The sequence below is a fragment of the Crotalus tigris genome, unplaced genomic scaffold (genome assembly GCF_016545835.1).
Source record: "Crotalus tigris isolate CLP2741 ecotype Arizona unplaced genomic scaffold, ASM1654583v1 scf7180000018525.42219311030:4301911, whole genome shotgun sequence".
Classification (NCBI taxonomy): domain Eukaryota; kingdom Metazoa; phylum Chordata; class Lepidosauria; order Squamata; family Viperidae; genus Crotalus; species Crotalus tigris.
The window spans coordinates 2,086,168-2,105,011 of record NW_024097057.1 but is presented as its reverse complement, the minus strand read 5'-3'; the positions used below and the strand labels follow the sequence as shown (position 1 = coordinate 2,105,011).

At 47.2% G+C, this 18,844-nt stretch overlaps 2 protein-coding genes across 8 annotated transcripts; one reads left to right on the top strand and one right to left on the bottom strand.

The window, feature by feature from the left end:
- Positions 1–992: 992 nt before the first annotated feature.
- On the bottom strand, positions 993–13,416 carry LOC120312631 (fatty acyl-CoA hydrolase precursor, medium chain-like). Of its 4 annotated transcripts, none has more exons than XM_039353617.1 (16): positions 13,271–13,416; positions 12,293–13,077; positions 11,056–11,136; positions 10,488–10,692; positions 9,471–9,615; positions 9,119–9,252; positions 7,531–7,684; positions 6,165–6,269; positions 5,570–5,674; positions 4,928–4,963; positions 3,862–4,002; positions 3,681–3,761; positions 3,161–3,308; positions 1,983–2,114; positions 1,675–1,747; positions 993–1,248 (listed from the first exon to the last, which is right to left on the bottom strand). In XM_039353617.1, exons 3-16 carry the CDS (start codon positions 11,114–11,116, stop codon positions 1,074–1,076), a joined length of 1,695 nt encoding a protein of 564 aa, XP_039209551.1. In that variant the 5' UTR covers positions 11,117–11,136; positions 12,293–13,077; positions 13,271–13,416; the 3' UTR covers positions 993–1,073. The 4 variants fall into 4 exon arrangements, with proteins under 4 accessions (XP_039209551.1, XP_039209552.1, XP_039209553.1 ...); XM_039353618.1 differs by having other exon boundaries at positions 12,807–13,077; XM_039353619.1 differs by lacking the exon at positions 11,056–11,136.
- Positions 13,417–13,546: 130 nt separating this feature from the next.
- On the top strand, positions 13,547–18,504 carry GPATCH4 (G-patch domain containing 4). Of its 4 annotated transcripts, none has more exons than XM_039353621.1 (8): positions 13,547–13,663; positions 14,361–14,555; positions 14,773–14,846; positions 15,332–15,424; positions 17,223–17,327; positions 17,437–17,531; positions 17,632–17,682; positions 18,062–18,504. In XM_039353621.1, the coding sequence occupies exons 2-8, from the start codon at positions 14,441–14,443 to the stop codon at positions 18,321–18,323; spliced, it is 795 nt and encodes a 264-aa protein (XP_039209555.1). In that variant the 5' UTR covers positions 13,547–13,663; positions 14,361–14,440; the 3' UTR covers positions 18,324–18,504. The 4 variants fall into 4 exon arrangements, with proteins under 4 accessions (XP_039209555.1, XP_039209559.1, XP_039209556.1 ...); XM_039353625.1 differs by lacking the exon at positions 13,547–13,663 and adding an exon at positions 13,682–13,848; XM_039353622.1 differs by lacking the exon at positions 13,547–13,663 and adding an exon at positions 13,887–13,909.
- Positions 18,505–18,844: the final 340 nt, after the last annotated feature.

Genomic DNA, 18,844 nt, shown 5'->3' with positions numbered 1-18,844 from the left:
TCCTGATGTGTTTGTTCTCCTATTTTGTGCCCTGTGTTTGTGAAATGGTTGTTTTGTTTCCCCAATGTATAGATCTGCAGATGGCTCACTGCATTGTATGGCATATATCACATTGGGTGTTTTATCCTTGGGGTGGACAAGCTTCTGCGTGTATTTGTGGGTTTGAAGTGTGCATGTATATTGTGTTGGCTGAAGATCCTCCTGACAAAGACAAAGGCCAACTATGTCAAAATTGAACAGCCCTCTCTCAACAGAGGGGGAGGATATGACATCATCTATCTCCAGTCTACAACACAGTCCTTTAGCAGTTCCAAGAAGGCTCCACACCCATTTGCACCACTCAGGTGATCTGAGGACACAGAAACACCTCCAAGTGGCCTCAACGACTCTCTAGAAGGATGCAAATGACCAGCTGTCTACAAGGAATATAAATCCTTCCATTCCCCACCATCCAGTCAGAGCTGAAGAAGCTTCTTGGATGAGAAGCGAAACGTCTTCAAAGAAAAACAAGAAAGTCCAGTTGCCTTGTGTTAAAAGCACTGTTGCAATAACTATGATCTGGATGACTGAGAATCTCCATAGACAATGAATCAAACAATAAACAATATTAATCAGATGTGAAAATTAAACAATAGAAATTGATTTTAGATAATTGTTCACAAATGGCTAATTTATGGGTTGCATCACCCCCATTTACTGGTCAAGTTTGTATCTTTCTTAACACAGATAATCCTTGACTTACGACTATAGCTGGGACCAGAATTTTCATTGCTAAGCAAGGCGGTTATTAAGTAAATTGCAAGCAATTTTATGACTTCAATTCCTATCCAAAGCTAAGAGTTCTACAGGGTTTCTAGACAGAGCAGGATTATCTTCTTGCAATAATCAAGCTTGTGTCCCCAGAAGCCCCTTCTCTAGAACCCTGTGGCCCTATGGCCTGCTGGCCCTTGGAGGCCAGCGAACACTTGCCCAGGTGAAGGGAGAGGACCAGACTTGCAACCGAGGGGTGAGGGCCCGTCTAAGGAATAGTTTCCATTGATCCAAATTCTGAGGTCCCCGTGCGAGTGAAGAGGTTATAGCTCAGCATGTCCTTTCTCTTCGGCCACCTTTTCGGGCAGGATCTTGGTCCAGAAACCGACAGCTTTCTCTTTCAGTTTTCTTGCCACCTGTTGCTTTATGCCTATTTCCAGATACGGCTCACTCAAGTCGTATCTGGGCCAGGTCACCAAGCCAGCTCCGTTAGGGTTCCTAGAAACCATTGCAAATGGCCAGTTAGTTCATGGAATCGGTTTGGACTGTTAAATCTGCATTTGGATAAATAGCAAAGGTGGGAAGTTTTTTTCTCTCAGGATCACCAAGATAATCTCTTCCTCACTTTCACAAATAGAGCTTTATCGTTTTTTCAAACAATAATGAAATATTCTAGAAACACCTGAAAAATTTCTCAGAGGCATCTGCTGGAAACGTACTGCACACTTTTCTCCCCAGCTAACAACCTCTATACGACCAGCCTCACTGCTGAAGTCTGGGAACTCTGGTGACCTGGGAGGTGATGGGTCTCCTCTAGGAGAGTTTGGAGGGGGACACTCTTCCTAGCTATTGTCCCAACTTACACCAGTTGCAGAGTTTACCTGAGTAGTAAATTTATGGACATGTGCAAACCCTCTGACTTACCCACCGCGAGCAAAATTAGCCCAGTATTTCATAACCACTCTGCTGAGCACTGTATCTTCTTCTGTTGCACTGTCTGCAGGCAGGAATATAAGGATGGTGTCAGCAAAAGAATTACAGATTTGGATTGTTTAAAAGATAAAAAATAAAATCCAGGAGTTATATCAACACCTTGAGAATCTCAGTAAAATGCAACTTGTTGCCAGGAGTCGGTGCTGAGAACCCACAAAACGTGGTGGCCTTTCAGCAGGAATGTGCCCACCGCATTCAGGTTGGGCCAGTGCTTAATTCCTGGAGTGCTCCAGACTCACCTGTGAAGAAGGGCTTTCCCAAGACAAAGGCTATTTCATCCCCATGGTCCACTTTAGAAAAGTCTGGCCTAAGGCTGCCTTGTGCCCTCAAGCGATGCTGCAATTCATAAACATAGACCGGATAGCCAGCGTCTGAAAGACAAGAACGCGGCACAGAGATACCATCTCTTATTCTCCAGGATTTGCTCCACAACAGCCAAGCATTCTCGCCAATCCTCAGAAATGCCATTCTGGGTGATGGGGAATGAGGCTGCAGGTAGAGAGACAGTGTGGATGCAGGGAGCCTATGGACAGAAATGGTTGGGTTAGAGCCCCTGCTTTGCCCTTCTGTATCTGTGCATTTTGGGGAATGGTTTCCTGCTGGCAAACAACTGCCAGAAAATTGGAGGGCAGCAAATTCCAAAAGCCTCTCCAGAGGTTTTGTTTTATCCTCTCTGCACAGCTTCAGAATAGCTATGAGATGCAGGCCTGGGCCATGGCAACGGTGCATTTTAGGCCAGTATTGGAGAAGAGAGCCCCTCCCCTTCCCTCTCTCCACCCAAACTATAGCATACCTTTGAGTTGTTGTTTTGAGAACATCGCTAGCATTTTAAAAATGTTTGTTATTTCCCCAATGCTATTAGCTCAGGCAGAAATGACGATCTCTCTGCTGGAAACCTGCAGATGGTCCCAGGCAAGCTACAGGCAGTCAACTTACAACTGTTCACTTAATGATGGTTCTAAGTTACGATGGCCTTGGAAAACATGGCTTGTCTTTGCACTTCTGACCGTTGTGCCACCCCTGCGGCCATGTGGGTCCTTGGCAACACACTCGCATCTACAACCGTTCAGGGCATCTTGCAATTCAATGATCAGGACTAGCGACCTTTACGGCTGGCTTCTGGCAAGCAAGGTCAGCTGGGGAAGCTGGGTTTGCATAACGACCACAGTAAAAATGGTCATAAAATTGGGTCCGGTAACATGAAGACTCACTTTACGACTGCACCAACTTACAAGGGAAATTCCAGCACCAACTGTGATTGCAAGTCAAGGACTACCTAGGAAATGTTGCTGCCGGCCGGTTCTTGTGACTTTGCAACTGGCCAGCTGGAGGGACGGAGGGATTCCTTCAAAGAGGGGACCTTCGCCCCGAGTGCGCTAAGGCTGCTCCAACCCATCCGGTTCCAGTAGCAACTGACCTCGGTGGTGCCTGGCAGTCAGAATGGCTGGAGCAGTGAACACGGCATCACTCAATAAAGCCAGGAGTTGTTCTCTGAGCTGTAGCGGGTCCTGGAGATCCTGGAGATATTCATCGGCAACCAGGGGAAGATCCTGAGCAGCAACTCTCTGCAACAGCCAAAGAAAGGTGGGCCATCAATATTGCAGCCACACTGGCTTTCAGGTTTCCAAGGACAGCTTCCTGGAAAGCACAGCTGTCTAGAGAATGGCTTTTGTCAGCGTTCTGTAAAACCAAGAGAAGTAAAGAAAACTAGACAAGGACCAAATTCATCCCCTGTTCCCGTCTTTCCCTAATGGGCCTGGCTCCCTCCCTGCTCCCCAGGCTAGAAGTCCTCAGGAGCTGCTCCTCTCCTAGCATGGTTGGGCACAAAGCCCCTCAAAATCTGTTGCCCCCAGGGCTGAATTCCAGGGGAATCCGAGAGAAAGCAGGCATGTCTGAGGCTGGTGATGAATTCAGCCATACAGAGAAAGTCCTCTTACTGTGAGTTGCTCTGTGATGCGTAGCAGAAGGTTCACAGTGTCTTTGTCAAGCCCCTTCGTGAAGTCTGGGAACTGGAGAAGCTAGACAGAGTAAAACCAAATGGTTAATTTTGAGCGCAGTCAGGAGGGCAGACTTAAAAAGGCGGCGGCAGACCTTCATCAACAAAGGGAAAAAGCCCACCTGAGGAATAATCCACCCAAATTCATCTTTATTGACCCCAAGGATGCATGGAACATTATGGAAGTTTTTTTCTGCTAAGAGCTTCCTGGGACTCTTCGGAAAAAATTGACCATCAACGACTGCAGGGAAAAGGATAACATGCTGGAGAGAAAAAAGAGATCAGTTTAACATCTTTTAAAATATTATTTTCAAGGAAAACACAATAAACCCCTCCTAAGTTATGGTCAGTAGAAATGGGAGATTATTAATTTCTGTATACAATGACAGTTTTAAAATGTTGTAACTGGTTTGATGGAGTTTGATTTCATTGGCACCCTGGGATTCCCCGGAAAAGGGGGGGGACATCACCACCACTCTTCTAGCTTTGCTTGAGGAGATGCAGCTGGGAGAGTTGATGCTTCTCTGGATTGCTAGACTGGGCAGAATTTAGGGGAGGTGTGGGAGCATGTGAAGGGGGTGGTCACAAAAGTCCAGATGTGTCAGGCATGTTAAGACCAGACAGCAATTCTATTGACCTTTTTCACCAGGCCCTGCAGGCACTCCTGATCTGGACACTCCCCAAAAGAGGCTTAGATCTTCAAAGGGGGCCTGAAACAAAGCACCAGTTTGGCCACAGCCTTGGAAGCAAAGGTTGCTCGGCGACACCACGAGGCAAGAAAGGCAGAGGGAAATTTGGCAAATCCACGGAGAAAACTCCTCTGCTTCTCACTGGACGGAAGAAGCTGGCCAACATCTGAGCCTCTCCTGAATAGGGAGATGCCCGCATCCGCTTGACTCTGCCCTATTTGGCCAGGCGGAATGGGGCTGGTCCTGCAAGGGAGAGTAGCTCCTGCTATAGAAAAAGCTCCCCTGGATGTGGGAAGAATATACACTATCAATGTTGTTATTCAGTCGCCTCCCCACAGCTGATTTCCTGAAAAGCATTTCCGCATTTCTCCCGTTCTGGTGAAAAGGAGATTTCTAGGTTTGGTCTACTTTAGATTTGCTGGGAGCATCTTCTTGATGGAGGAGGTCTATCATCCCGTTGCTTCCGGCCTCCCTTCGGTGAAGCAAGTGCTCGACTCACCTGTTCTTCTCCACCCAGATGCAGCCGGGTAAAATCCTGCAAACACAATAGGAAGCAGGTCAGTGGAGGGTGAAGAGCTCCAGAGGAAGATCCTGCATCAGCCTTGTGGGAAATAATAGGAGCGCCTCCTCTGTCTACACTTTATGATCACTGCTCTTTATACGTAATCTAGAAAAAGTATGATTCTCAATTGACTGAATGACATGAAATGATTTTGAACCTAATTCCACTGCCCCCGCCCCCACCAGCACCACAACAGCCACAGCCATGGAACACCCCCCCCCAAACTGTCCTTGATAAAGAAATGGGCAGCAATGAGGTCTGCTGGGTCTTCTGCCACCTAGCTGGGTCTTCATTCAGAGGCGGCGGGTGCTGTCAGGAGCCCCTCTGTGAAGCCTGCAGGACCTGCTTGAGGTGATCAGCAGAAGAAGGGAAAGGGGTCTTTTCGCAAGGCCATCTTGGTGCCCCTGGTGTGTGATGGCAGCTTCACAGAGCATACACAGGAGACGAGTGGGGCTTCTACAGCACCATTGTGACAGCTGGCCACACCGGCAGACCAGCTCATAGTTTGACAAGATGAGGACCAACCCCTCACTCCTCCTCTCTATAAAGGACCACAGTGTATAGCAGGGGCCTCCTTACCATCTTCAGGGTAGCCAATAAGATATCACTCTCTGTTTTCCCCCTGAGGCAACGAACCATCTCAGCGGAACTGGATGTAGGACAGCTAATGGATTCAGCAATTTTCTGCAATCCAGACCAACAATTCAGTTTTAATAATAAGAAGCAGGTCATCCTGCAATAGTTCCTCATCCAGCGTTTGGAACATTGAAGGTGCCGGATGTCTTTTAAGGAAGAGGGAGGAAGGCTGTTCTGGCTGCCTATCTGAACTGGGCTCAAAGCCAATAAAGTAAAATGATTTAAAAGCATGCTTCAATTTATCTGTATTCCAACAGTAAGCTTGAAACAAATAATTCTGCAGGTGTTTAGAAACATCTGGCTGAAGATGATATCAGACACTAATGGACATGTAATGGAGCAGGCACACATATTGCCTCTCCAACTCTCCAGTGGCCCTAGGGAACAGCTAGGGTACCCCAGCTGCTTTGCTCCAGAAAAACCTCGGGAGGCCAGGGGAACCCCCTTCTCCTACATGTCTCCTTCTTCTTTTCATCTTCCCTCGGAGAAAAGATTCCCAGATCCAGAGCAATTACTGCCTTGCTCTTCCAAACCTCACCTTAGCCAGCTTTTCTGGATGGGCATCGAACAGCAAGTTCATTATGGCAACACCACTTTCCGAAATCGCTTTGTGGAACAAACCTTTGGACAGAGGGGATAACACCTGGCCAGGGAGGAAAGCAAGAGCCACTTTTTTCAATCAATCCATTGCATCACCCAATAATTGTACTGATATTGCCCTGATTGTATTTGGCAAAAGGTTATCAAATCAATTTGCTTCAAGTGTTAACTGTACAAAAAGCCCTGCAATGCCAAAGTCACTCATTCACACATTACTTTTTAAAGTCTTTACAATTCATTCATGTCAGGTCCCCAAAGAAACTGTCTTTTAATTTTATTTTAATATTTGTAGCTTTCCTATGTGGCCTGCCATTTTGTTGGGAGGGGGGAGCTTTTGGGAAAGCTTTGCACTGTCTGCCTTGTTGCCCTTCTCCCTCCTCCCCCCTCCCCAGGGCATGGAATGTCTCACCCTTATCTGATAGACGGTTTGTGCTTAGAGCAAAAGTGAGAAAGACCTTGAGGAGCCCACAGTTACCAAAACATGATGCCACCTGTGGATTGGCTGGGATTCAAATGAACACTGGGACTCTGGGGGGAGGAGTATTGAATGCTACTTTTAATATAATGCTTCCTGGGTTTTTCTCTCAGATCTCGCCTTGATTCCCTGCTGTCACTAGCCCCTAATAACAGTTTCCTTTTGAGACAATGCCTGTTTCAAGAGTTTTGCTTTCTTGGGTGGCTTAGCTGAGGTAGGTCCTTACATTCATGCTTTGTTAATCTACGAAAAGTTGCATTTTAAATTATTCTCTTAGCATTGCTGCATTGAATTCCTATTGTTAATACAAGCAAGAAGTCGTTATACAATACATAATAATTTACAACTGTCAGTTGCCACCTTAGGCTTGCTTGTGCTCCACTGCTATGCGGTGACAGACTGCCATGAACCGTGGGTAGGGGGGGAACGATGGGGGCAAATGCTTGGGGAAAGGAAAGTAAGTGCTGTATCTCCCCAAGATGCTGCCTCAAGGTAACCCAGCTGGAAGGAGGAGGGGCCGCATACCAAACTACACCTGGACTGACCTGTTGGGAAAACATCCTGCCTGAACCGGATTGGTGGCACTGGAGAGAGCAACGAGAGACTCTTAAGGGAGGGAAATGTAGAACTCGGGGATTTTCAGTTCTGACCTTGCAATACTGCCATTCACTTGATGGCTAATAAAACTATATCTTTCTCAACAAAGGGAGCCAAGGATCGTTCCTATTTAGACTTTTGTGGCAGATCTGACAGTAACCTTGTCTCAAGCCATTACAGATAGGCCAAAAATTATGGGAATTACTAGAAGTGAAATAGGACATGAACTTACATGGGCAGAAGAGCTGAATCCACCTGCTGAATTCCCAAATATGGTAACTGATCCTGGATTACCCCCAAAATTTGCAATGTTCTCCTGGATCCACTGCAGAGCTGCCACTTGATCCAGCAGGCCCCAGTTCCCTCGAGCATGCTCATCTCCAGTGCTGGGGGAGAAGGAGAAGCAAGGAATTATGGATGCAGAGGAGATCCAGGCATTCTGCAGCCAGACCATTCTCCCTTTTGGCCTTCAAACATTCACAGTATGAGTAAACATACCCTTTACCTGCTCTGCAGGGCTAAAACACGGGCAAATCTGGGTCAGAGGTTTACAGTCAATAGCTCAGCTAGCACTCAGGAACTTACCATGCCAGATTGGCCTCTCTGGATCCAACTTGTATCAATAGGTGCTCATGTGCAGATGCAGCCCACTTTTCAGGGGAGGAAAGGATTCCAAGAGGCCCGAGGGTGATAATAATAAACAAGCCCCCAACACCTTCTCTTCAGGTACAAAGCATGGGAGCTCTCCCAGGGTAGAATGGAGGAACGGAGCTTTGGGTAAGCAAAATAGGCTCCCTGGCCAATTTAGCCACTTCAGGGCCCCCATTTTACACTAGGGGAGGCACAGGCCAGGCTTTCCAGTTTGGGGCCCTGTCAAAGTTAAAAAACTGTAAGGAGCACCATTAAAAATATAGCTGGATGGGACTATGCCCAACATGAGCTTCTGAATACCAGTCAGTCATTATGCTGCGTTTGGTGTAATGTTTAGCCTTCTTCACTCCAGGTTTATGAAAGGCTGGAAGTTTGGCATATTATTAGAATCCTTCTACTTTAACGTATGCAAACAATTACATAACAAAGATTGGAGCCAGCCATTAACTTCCTTTTTGGGGAACTTGCTTAAACTCCCGACTCTCCAACCCTTGCTTTCCTGGGATGGAAAAGGGGGAGAACCCAGCAGCAGCAAATTTCCCGGCAAGAGCATATGGCCACTTGCAGCTCCATCTGAATACTTGCAAGGCCACCGTCTGGACAAGACTTCCTTAAGATGGCTTAGAATCAAGGCAGCCTCAGCCGATCTACTGTATGGCATCGATTGGCACACAATACTCTTGGCAAATGCAACCTTGAGCACATAGGAAAGGAAGGAACCATCTGGAGTTCTCATGCAAGGCAGAAAGGTCCAGGCTGAAACAATCACACACACGTGATCCAGCTCTGAGAAGATGTTTATAGTTTTGAGTAAGGAGAAGAAGACAACCAGCAACAAGGGGATACAAGCTTTGATCAAAGGCAGTGGAGCCGCCACTGAAAGGCCTTCAGGACCAGACGGAGAATGAATCCTCCTGGAGAAAACCTATGTAGTTGCTATGAGTTGACACCAATTTGATGGCACATAATCAATCAATCAATCAATCAATCAATCAATCCCCAGGGTTTGCTCTCTATTATGTACACTTATCATGCACATAGTTTAAATATCCACCCGGACTTTTATTTCCCTGAGCCTTAAACTCTTTAGAGGAAAGATAGCATTAAAACAAAGATGAGAGGGGTGAGCTATCATCCAGTTGAAGATGAAAATGACTATATCAGCTTACCTGTAAAACCCGAGAATGCCCAAGCGGTATTGGATCACCACCACCACCACATTTTCGTAAGCAGACAAAACAGACCCATCGTATGTGGACCCTGCACCCAGCAGTAGTCCTCCACCATGGATCCAGACCATCACCTGGAAGCAAAATGCAACAGGGCAATGGAAGTGACTCTCTGTAAGGTGAGAAGTGACTTAGAAGCCCCTTCTGCATATGCAGACAATTGAGATATTTATTGTATAAAATGGAATAAAAGTAGATTTAGATGCAATATCAATAAACAGTATTGAATGCTACTTGATTTCACCTTAGGCTGTGGGGCCAAATCAAACCTAGAAACAAGAAAGTTGCTTACCGTTAACTGCTCTGCCTTATCAGCCTGGGCGGGCACGTAGATGTTCAGGTACAAACAGTCTTCGCTGATGCGCAAAGAGACCCTTCGCTCTGTGTTAGCCAAGGCATCCGAGAGAGCTTGTCCCACCAGCGGATCCTGCAGGCACCTTGTAGAGACCAAGCAGAAGGGCCTTCAGGATCTGAACTACCAAGAGAGTTGGGGGTCTGCGGTTGCCTAAGAGGACTTGAGTCATCATCTAAGTCAAGGGTCCCCAAATTTTCCAGCCTTCTGTGCCCGCTTGCTCAAATGGAGCAGCGTCTCTCACCTGCCACTCATGTGGCCCAGTTCCAAATGGGCCGCAACCCAGTACAGGGCCATGGCTCAGAGTTGGGGGACCCCTGTCTAAGCTTTTCTGCTTCTGAAATAATTTCAATGTACTCCTTTCTTGGAAAAAAAACCAAGGAGCTTAGAAATTTCCCTTCTGTCTGCTCTTCTTTCAGCCCTGATTTGGTTTTTTGTTATTGTTTTTCTTTTCTGAAAAGACAGTTGACATGTTTGGAAAAGGGGATCCTTTGCAAGAAAGGATTTTGCTCAAACCGCCAGCCACAAATACAAATGGATGTGCGGGAAGATCGCTGCTGAAAAAGTTGCCTAGTTATCACGTCTATGGGTGGGGACAAAGGGAATGTTGTTGGCTCATCGTCCGTGGAATAAAAATAAGAATAAAAAGGGGGAATGGTGTTGAAAGAATCCACTTGATTTAACATGTTTCGTAAAGGTGTTCAGAAGACAAGAAAAGGTGGGGATTGGAAAACTTCTGTGCAACCATATCCCCTCCCTCAACTTGCCATTCAGGAAATTCAAGTTTCATGAAGAAAACGGAGAGGGCACTCTTTCCCCCCTACAATTCTTTGGCAATCCTTCCTGATGATGACCTAAGAGCCAAAGTCCTTTCTAGATGATTATCAGTCCTCCCTTTGTGATCAGACGCCAAGAGGGAAGCACCATATCTGGCCTGGCAAAATGTATTTGACTTACATGGGCGGATAAGAGGTTGCATCTCTGAGACCAGTCCAGGGTTCTGCCGGCTGCGGAGGGGAAAACCGCAAAGACCCAACAGGGGGTTTTGCGTAGGGAATTCCAAGGAAAACCTCCACCTCTCTTTCAGCTCCTCTCACTCTGATCCGCTGCCCTTGGATTTCTCCGTTTGGGGTGAGGACCCGGGGAGGGCCAGGAGTTTCCCCTGTGCAAGGAAAAGGCACTTTTAAGAAGAGGCTAGAAAGTCACTTGTCTGAAATGGTATAAGTGCTCCTGCTTGAGCGGGAGGCTGGACTAGAAGATCTCCAAGGTCCCTTCCAGCTCTATTCTATTCCATTCTGTTCTAGTTCTATCCTAATTCTTATTATTCTTATTCTATTCTAATATTAAAAACTTTAATCAGGCAGATGCTCTTCTATGCAAGTCTACATTTTTCATCAAGGGCTGCACATTGACAAAAACAGGATTAAGTTCTCAAAATCAATGCCTCAAAGACAGATTTTACTGGCATGACAGGTTTTTCTCCATTTTTGGTCCTTGCAAGAGGATCAATTTTTTTCAATCTTACCTCTATCTGCCAGAGATGGGTCCCAAAAGACCAGGAGGGATAGCCACCAGACCAGCTTCATTTCTGGTTAGTGCTCAGAGCCTGAAATACCAGCAGAAGGGCAAGTGGGAGTTTATAAACAGAAATACTGCAACCTTCAACCTCTGAGTGTTAAATTTCAAAGAAGGCAGGCTGCATTTTCTATTTCTGTATCATGTTTCTGACTTGGTCCTGTTGTCCCTCCCACATTACTGGAAACCAAGAAGGGAGAAAAAGCTCAAAAGGCTGGGAGGGGATGAAGCAAGACCAAAATTGGCTTGATTTAATCTCCTGCGCTTGCTCCTAGTGAAGGAACAGCTGTTCCTTCAACCGATGGGCAGTTGATTCAGGGAACCAGCTTGCTCGCATCAGTTGATGGAACAGTTACTATGTCACCCTTAGTCCTTCTCTTCATTACACTAGACATACATTCCAGCCAAAAGCCAAAGGGTTGATCTTATAAAAGAAAAATCCATAAAACAGAAATTGAGAATGTTCATCTAATTTGTGATTTCTCAAGTTGAGCTTTGCTCTGTTTGTTCAAGCAGAACATGATAGTCCTTTGGTCTCCAAGATTTATTATGAGTTTGCAACACCAGAACATGTGGACATCTTTAGTAACACTCCATGGGCAGGACTTTGAAAACAAGGGACACAGAATGCAGGATAACAGAGTTAGAAAGGACCTTGGAGGTCTTCTAGTCCAACCCCCTGTTCAAGCAGAAGACCCTATATCATTCCAGACAAACGGTTGTCCAATCTCTTCCTGAAAAACTCCAGTGATTGAGCACCCACAATTTGGGACAAAATATGAAACAAAATACAAAATGCTGAATTTATAATTAAGCAACAAGAAACCATAAATGTGTGAGAATGTAGTCAATTACAGAGAAACCGCAAAGACAAAAATAAGTGGGTCAGACTTGTGCTGCACAACAAAACTTTCCACTGCCTCTAACAATCTTTCTAATCTCTTCCTTTTACAATTAACTCTGACACTCTATACCAGGGGTGTCAAACTGCTGGCTCATGGGTTGGATGCGTCATGCTGAAACCACGCCCAGCCCATTCCAGCAATGGAAAAAAAGTCACGATATGTCGTGGCACATCACGTGACATTGCAAGTTTGACACCCCTGGTCTATATGTGAAAACTACTTCCCTTTAAATCCTGCTTCCTTGCTAAACACTTACTGCTACATTTACTGTGCTTTACATACCTTGCAATCTTCAGGAACTTCATGCTAAGACATTTATGAATATTCAGATTGCTGAAATTCTTCCATAATGTTATGCAGTATAAAGCTGAAAAGGATCTGAACATTGCATATTTGGTGCATTGAAAGGAATGGGGTTTTGGAAATCATGGTGATGAAAATGTCAGCTCAGGGTGTGGCTGCCAAGTAATTTTATGCCAGGAATCATTAGGAACTTCTGCCTAGGAAAGCCCTTGTATGGCCCTGTGGTTTGACTGCTGTTGAAGAATGGTGTGCAGTTTTGTCCTTTACCAGAGAAATAGGAGATGGTTGTAAAGCTGGAAGAGAGCAGCCAAAATGACGAGAAAGGCGCAGCAGCTGCCCCTGGGCAAAAGATGGCAGGGAGGGTGTTTTGGAGCTATGGTGGATATGATGGAAATGAATGAGAACTTGCTGCATCAATGAGGTCATGATGGCAACCAGTTGCTAAGGAAAGATGGCAGGGCAGAAATGCCGTTCTGTTTCTCCAGTTGCTCACCAGCATTAAGTTTAACAAGGCATCAACAGCTCCTGGCTCATCTGGTAGCAGAGCTGGTCTTCCTACAAGAACCTTTTCAGGTTGCCTGAGGTACAGCTAGCTTGGCCTCAACATTACTATAACAACGAAACATTCCTAAAATTATTTGCCTTTCCAATGTAATTAGAGTATCATTCAACAGAATCAGACTATTGAAACTTCCTGGCAGATGTCTCGTCTTGCTGGAATTTGGAACGACACCGAAGTCGAACAAGCATCATTCTTTTTTTTTCTAAATGAAAGAAAATGAAAATACTATGAAAACACTTTAATAAACAGTGAAACAAAAATGAAAAGATGTATCTTACAACAAAGCAACTGAACCATTCCTAAGGCAGCAAGTTTGTCACACAGAAAGATTGATCAAATACTAACGTAAACATTTTCTGGACTTAGGGGAAACTATAGCATATGCTTTAAAGTACCAGGGCACGGGGGTCAAACTCCACCGCGTGAGGGACGGGAGGACCGGCCGAGCGAGCCTTTACCCGCCATGCCGCGCCCTGGAGCCGAGGCAGCCATTTTCTGCGGCTCCAACCGCGCGATCCCTCAGGGACCGCCCGCCCGCCAAGTCTCCGCACAACATGGATCCAATAGGCGAGCTTATTTCGGGCGTGCTGGAGTGTCTGGCCAATGAGAAGGTTTCTCTCGGGCCTATCGCATCTTCTAGTCCTTTCAGCCAATCCAAAGACTCGTTTTTGGCAGAATCCCTTTGACAGTCCAATCAGAAGGCGGTTCCGCAGTCCCGGCCCGTCCTTCCGGGAAACCTCAGCCCCAGTGGGAGAGCAATCGGCGGGGAGAGGCGCGGCCGAGCGCGGGTGAGGCGGGGTAGCTGCTGCCGGGCGCCGGGCCCGGGCTGGGGCCAGCGGTGGGCAGGGACGGGCAAGACTTCAGCTGCCATCCGCCGCCGGAGGCCGCTTGCTGGCTGGGAAGGATGGATGCCTGGCATCCCTCGCAGGACGCGGGCGGGGTTCTTCCGGCAGCAGCGCGGAGAGAATCGCAGGTTGATGCCGGCTGAACTGCAAATACGCTCAGAACCCCCCACGGGTTGTCCGGATGTTGATGTTGAGTTCTCTCCTCCTTTGGGTCTCGGTCTCCGACTCTCTCTCTCTCCCTCCGGAGGCTGCCTTAAGTTCAGCAAAAAATAAAGGAGGGCTAGCTTGTGTCTGTGAGAGACGATAACGGGAGACTGCAAGGCTCATTTTTGCCATTTGCTTTGCTTGGGAACTGGGCGATAGAAAAAATGCAAATCTTTTCCTCCTAGATTTGTACAGGACAACTTTTCTTTAAACCAGGAACCGTCAACCTCTGGCTTCTATATGAGTGAAGGATACATCATATTTTACAGTTCTTAAAACAAAGTCCAATCCCTGGTGTTTGCTGTTTCGTTCTTGGAATAAAGAGACTTTATGTTGTTTAGGCTTTCTGGCTTAAGATCCCATCATATGTGGCTGCATATTACAACTCTAGAACTGAGTGCCTCTCCCTAACAGGATGTGTTTCTCTTTCCAACAGCTGGTGATAATGGAGGCAGAATAAGGATTCATCTGCCTTTAGAACTAGAGATTTTCATTGGGTGCTTATCCAATTCAATCATGAAGACTGATTTCCTGAAAGAGGAGAAGAAGAAAAAGAAGAGGATGGCAGTGACGACAAGCAAAGGGCTGACATTTGCAAAGAAGCAGTTGAAGAAGCATGGATGGAAAAAAGGTGCAGGGCTTCACCTGTTTAAGTTTGCCTCGCTTGGGTTCATGACTAGCCTCACACAGCAATGGAAATACCAGTCCCAGTTATGATCAGTTGTAGGTCTAGCTCAGAAATCATGCTCAGAGTTGGTTCCTTAAAGGAGATGCTGCAATTTGTTCTTAGGTTTACTTCAATATGTTTCTTAATGAAAAAGAGGAAGGAATGTTTTGTTTTCTTTTAGGTAAAGGACTTGGAAAGCAAGAAAATGGGATCGCTGAAGCCCTAAAAGTCAAAATGAAATGCAACACAGCTGGGGTAAGGAAGGGTTAGACTGTGAGCCAAGCAGTGGAAGCAGCCTAGAGAGACAGTGAAACTGAAAGCATTTTTCCAGAAGTTGCCTTGCCTCTTTTGAGCAAAGCCAGCCTTTTGTCCTATGTAGCATTCAGGGCCCACTTTGTCTATTCCTAAGCATGTTCTTGCCTTCCAGGATTACCCAAATAAGTATAGTCCAGCCTTGAGGATCAGTAGTTTCATATTCTTGAGTTATAAAATGCTTTTGCACTTGCTTATTGGACCATGTCCAGATTTTATTTAAAGTCTGCAGAGAATTATCTATGTTTAGCATGGGACTCCCGGTTAGATGAGTGGGGACCAACTGGAGGCACACTAGAGAATCAGGTGGGTGGTGGACAGTTACTTCCTTGTTTTAGGATTCCTTCCAAGCTTGGAAAGTTCTTAATGACTTGGGAGCATTTGAAGCTTGTAGGCCAGATCTGTGACCCTGCCTCCTCCTTACCCAGGTGGGGCACGACTCAGCTAAGGAGTTCACCTTCCACTGGTGGGACCATCTGTTCAACTCATCTGTTGCCAACATTACAGTAGACGCTGGGCAGGTAAGGGGGCACTGGCTGGGCTTGAGAGGAGAGCACAGTACTGCCTGCCGAAACCGGGCAGGCTGGGGGCTGGGCGGCAGATGCCGACTCTCACTCCGCTAACGGCGTCCCCTCCACCAGAGCCCGGTGTGAAGTGGGCAAGGGCCAATTGCTGGTCACCTCCAGCCGATGGTGCCTTTCTTCATTCCTTGTGGAGGGTGACTCCTGCTCAGTTGCGTTTCTTGCCTGTTTTTCGCTGCAACTTGTGTGCGCACCCGACATAGATGGCTGCCACAAAGTTATAGATCAGCTACCGGCTGTCCTGTTTTATCTCCTCGGCTCTCCCCTCCCTTCTCTCTTTGGTGCAACTCCAGCTGACTCCCCTTCCCAAGGTTGCGTCTTTTCTCTCTCTCACTCTCCTGCCAAAACTGCCTGCTTTTATAGCCTCCCTCTCCGCCCTCCTCCTCCTTTCTCTTCTGGGTGTGCCGGAAGTGCCGATCCTGGGGCCTTTATCTGGGCCCAGAAGCCCTGCAGCTCCTGCTGACTTTCTCAAGGCAAGTCCTGCACTGCGCCGCTTTAGCTCGTTCTATCCTCCCACAAGTCCTGTGCTGCACTAGACCAGCGGCCTGGATAAAAAGACAAGGCGGGCTATAGCTTGAGGACTCCTGTTCTAGGACTTTCCCTAGCCAGAAGAGTCATATAAACTAAAAAAATGCCGGTTCTTTCTGTTGGTAGTTGAAAAGGCTATAGCCAGGGAAAAACACTTCAGGGATCCCTCCCTGAGCACATCTTTTTCTACAAGCTTTGGTTGTTGAGGTAAAAATGTTGTTGTTAATTGCGAAGTCGTGTCCGACCCATCGCGACCCCATGGACAATGTTCCTCCAGGCCTTCCTGTCCTCTACCATCTTCTGGAGTCCATTGAAGCTCACGCCTATTGCTTCAGTGACTCCATCCAGCCACCTCGTTCTCTGTCGTCCCTTTCTTCTGTTGCCCTCAATCTTTCCCAGCATTAAGCCCTTCTCCAGTGAGTCCTTCCTTCTCATTAGGTGGCCAAAGTATTTGAGTTTCAACTTCAGGATCTGGCCTTCTAAAGAGCAGTCAGGGTTGATCTCTAGGACTGACCAGTTTGATCACCTTGCAGTCCAGGGGACTCGCAGGAGTCTTCTCCAGCACCATAGTTTAAAGGCCTCAATTCTTTGGTGCTCAGCCTTTCTTATGGTCCAACTTTCACAGCCATACATTGCAACTGGGAAAACCATGGCCTTGACTATACACACTTTTGATAGCAGGGTGATGTGTCTGCTTTTTAGTATGCTGTCTAGATTTGCCATAGCTTTCTTCCCCAGGAGCAAGCGTCTTTTAATATCTTGGCTGCAGTCCCCATCTGTGGTGATCTTGGAGTCCAGGAAAATAAAATCTTGTCACTACGTCCATTTCTTCCCCATCTATTTGCCAGGAATTGAGAGGGCCGGATGCCATGATTTTGGTTTTCTTAATGTTGAGTTTCAAGCCAACTTTTGCACTCTCCTTCTTCACCCGCATCAAGAGGCTGTTTAGTTCCTCTTCACTTTCTGGAGGAAAAAATAAATTTATTGAATTGAACATAACACATAGCAATTGAACACAGCTATCACATTTGTTGACCATTGTGTATAGTTTATCTTTTCTGTGAAGCAAGCCAATATGTACAAAAGTCCTTGGGGTTTCCACCAATATCATCTTTGCAGGTAAATAACCTCCAGTCCGTTTCACAAATGACAGGACATGAAAGGCTTGTTTGGGTGTAGCCGCACTTCTGAACTTTCATTCCTCCCCCAGGATGGGGTCCAAGTGAGAAAAACCTCTGAGCGAGAGGGGCCAGTCACCAGTACGAAGCCATGGCGAGCCAAGGAGGGAAACATGCTCTACAGCCGCTTTGTGAAGGTGACAGGGGCTGTGGTGGAGTACAGATGCCTGGGAGACCCTCCGGATGGAGCTTTTCCTGGGTAGTGGGCAGAGTGCCAGAGATTCGTCTGATTTGCCCTCCTTGCAGGCAGCTACCCTGATATCTGGCACAGAGGAGCCTATGAACCCCATGTCCTCCGTAGAGCAGGAGGAGGAGAAACTGGACCTTGCCACAGCAAGCAGGTAAGGCTGAGGAGGGGCCTGGAGAAACCCAGCTCCTGTCCCACCCCAGCCATGCAAATGCTGATCAGGTTGGTTTCTCCCCCCCTTCTGTCTTTTGCAGGCTGACTGACCAGGAGCTGTTCCAGGCCTGTGGGGGAAGAACAGTTCACAAGTGAGCAAGCAGGGGAGGATGGACCTAGACACAGGTTTTGGGGGAAGGCCCAGTGCCAGGCAGTGCTGCATGAGTTGTGGTGCAACAAGTACAGGCAGACCCTCTGAACCGATCGAGCAGGCCTCTGTCCTAGTGACCCAGGGCTTGCCGGGGGTGGGGTTTACCAAGTGGTGTTGGCTGTCATGCTGGCCTGGCTACTGCAGGGCCCCCACTGAAGTTCCCAGAAGGGGCAGGAGAGGGCGGCTGAATCTCCCTGCCCCTGTGGCTCTTCAGTGGAAATGAGTCTTCCTTAATCCAGCCGCTCCTATGCTGTTGCCAGGCTAGGTCAGCAACATCAAGACGGGCTCGGCCTCATGTCTCGCCTTTGCTGCTTCTCCAGGGGTGCTCGGCATGGCATCACGATGAGGGCAAAGCTCGCGCGGCTGGAAGAGCAAGAAAAGGCTTTCTTGGCTAGCTCTGTCCAGTGGAAGGATGGGCTGGGGATGGCCCCCAGTGGCTGCCCTGACCCGCAAGCCAAGAAACGCAAAAGAAGAAAAACAGGGGCTGCTACAGAGAAGAGCCAGGTGGGGGAGGACTGCCTCAAGGCCAAGCCCAAGAAGAAGAAGATGAAGACCAATGGCAAGGAGCTGAATGGGCCCTAGAGAAACGGCAGGCCAAGCATGGCAGCCAGAGGAGCAGAACAGCTGGGAGCTTCAGCCCTGCTCAAGCTGCACTTGTGTACTTGTCCAACAAAGGACTGGCTCATCTCCTTCACTAAGGAGTGCGTTAGGTTGAAAATTGTACAGATAAATTATTTTTACATAAATAGATAATGCATCTACACAATATTGCTTAATTTTCAAAGACTTGGAAGTCAGAGGCCTCCTTTGCCTATAGATTTCTTATTCATACTGCAGGGGGCGGTTGTGTGTGTGTGTGTGTGTGTGTGTGTGTCTGACAGCATCTCTTGCTCCCGGAAAAAATCGATTGAAGTATCAGATTTTGAAAAATAATATAAAAATTTAAAATGAAGGCAAGGATACTTAAAATTTGCAGGAAAAGTAAATGAAAAGGCAGGGGGAGGGCTTTGGGGACACTAACCAGCCTCATGGCTGCAGCTTCTCCATGCCCCCCCCCCCAAGCGAAATGGCAAAGGCAGTTCTTGAGATATTTTCAGAAGTCC

What these genes read in the sequence shown, in the direction of transcription:
- LOC120312631 (XM_039353617.1), bottom strand. Translation starts at nt 11,116, where the DNA reads ATGAAGCTGGTCTGGTGGCTATCCCTCCTGGTCTTTTGGGACCCATCT. An exon ending in ATAAGGCAGAGCAGTTAACG is followed by an intron (nt 9,253 to 9,470) that starts GTAAGCAACTTT and finishes TTTTGCTTCCAG; the next exon opens with GTGATGGTCTGGATCCATGG. An exon ending in TATTGGCTACCCTGAAGATG is followed by an intron (nt 4,964 to 5,569) that starts GTAAGGAGGCCC and finishes TTGTGTTTGCAG; the next exon opens with GATTTTACCCGGCTGCATCT.
- GPATCH4 (XM_039353621.1), top strand. Translation starts at nt 14,441, where the DNA reads ATGAAGACTGATTTCCTGAAAGAGGAGAAGAAGAAAAAGAAGAGGATG. An exon ending in TGAAATGCAACACAGCTGGG is followed by an intron (nt 14,847 to 15,331) that starts GTAAGGAAGGGT and finishes CTCCTTACCCAG; the next exon opens with GTGGGGCACGACTCAGCTAA. An exon ending in TTACAGTAGACGCTGGGCAG is followed by an intron (nt 15,425 to 17,222) that starts GTAAGGGGGCAC and finishes TTCCTCCCCCAG; the next exon opens with GATGGGGTCCAAGTGAGAAA.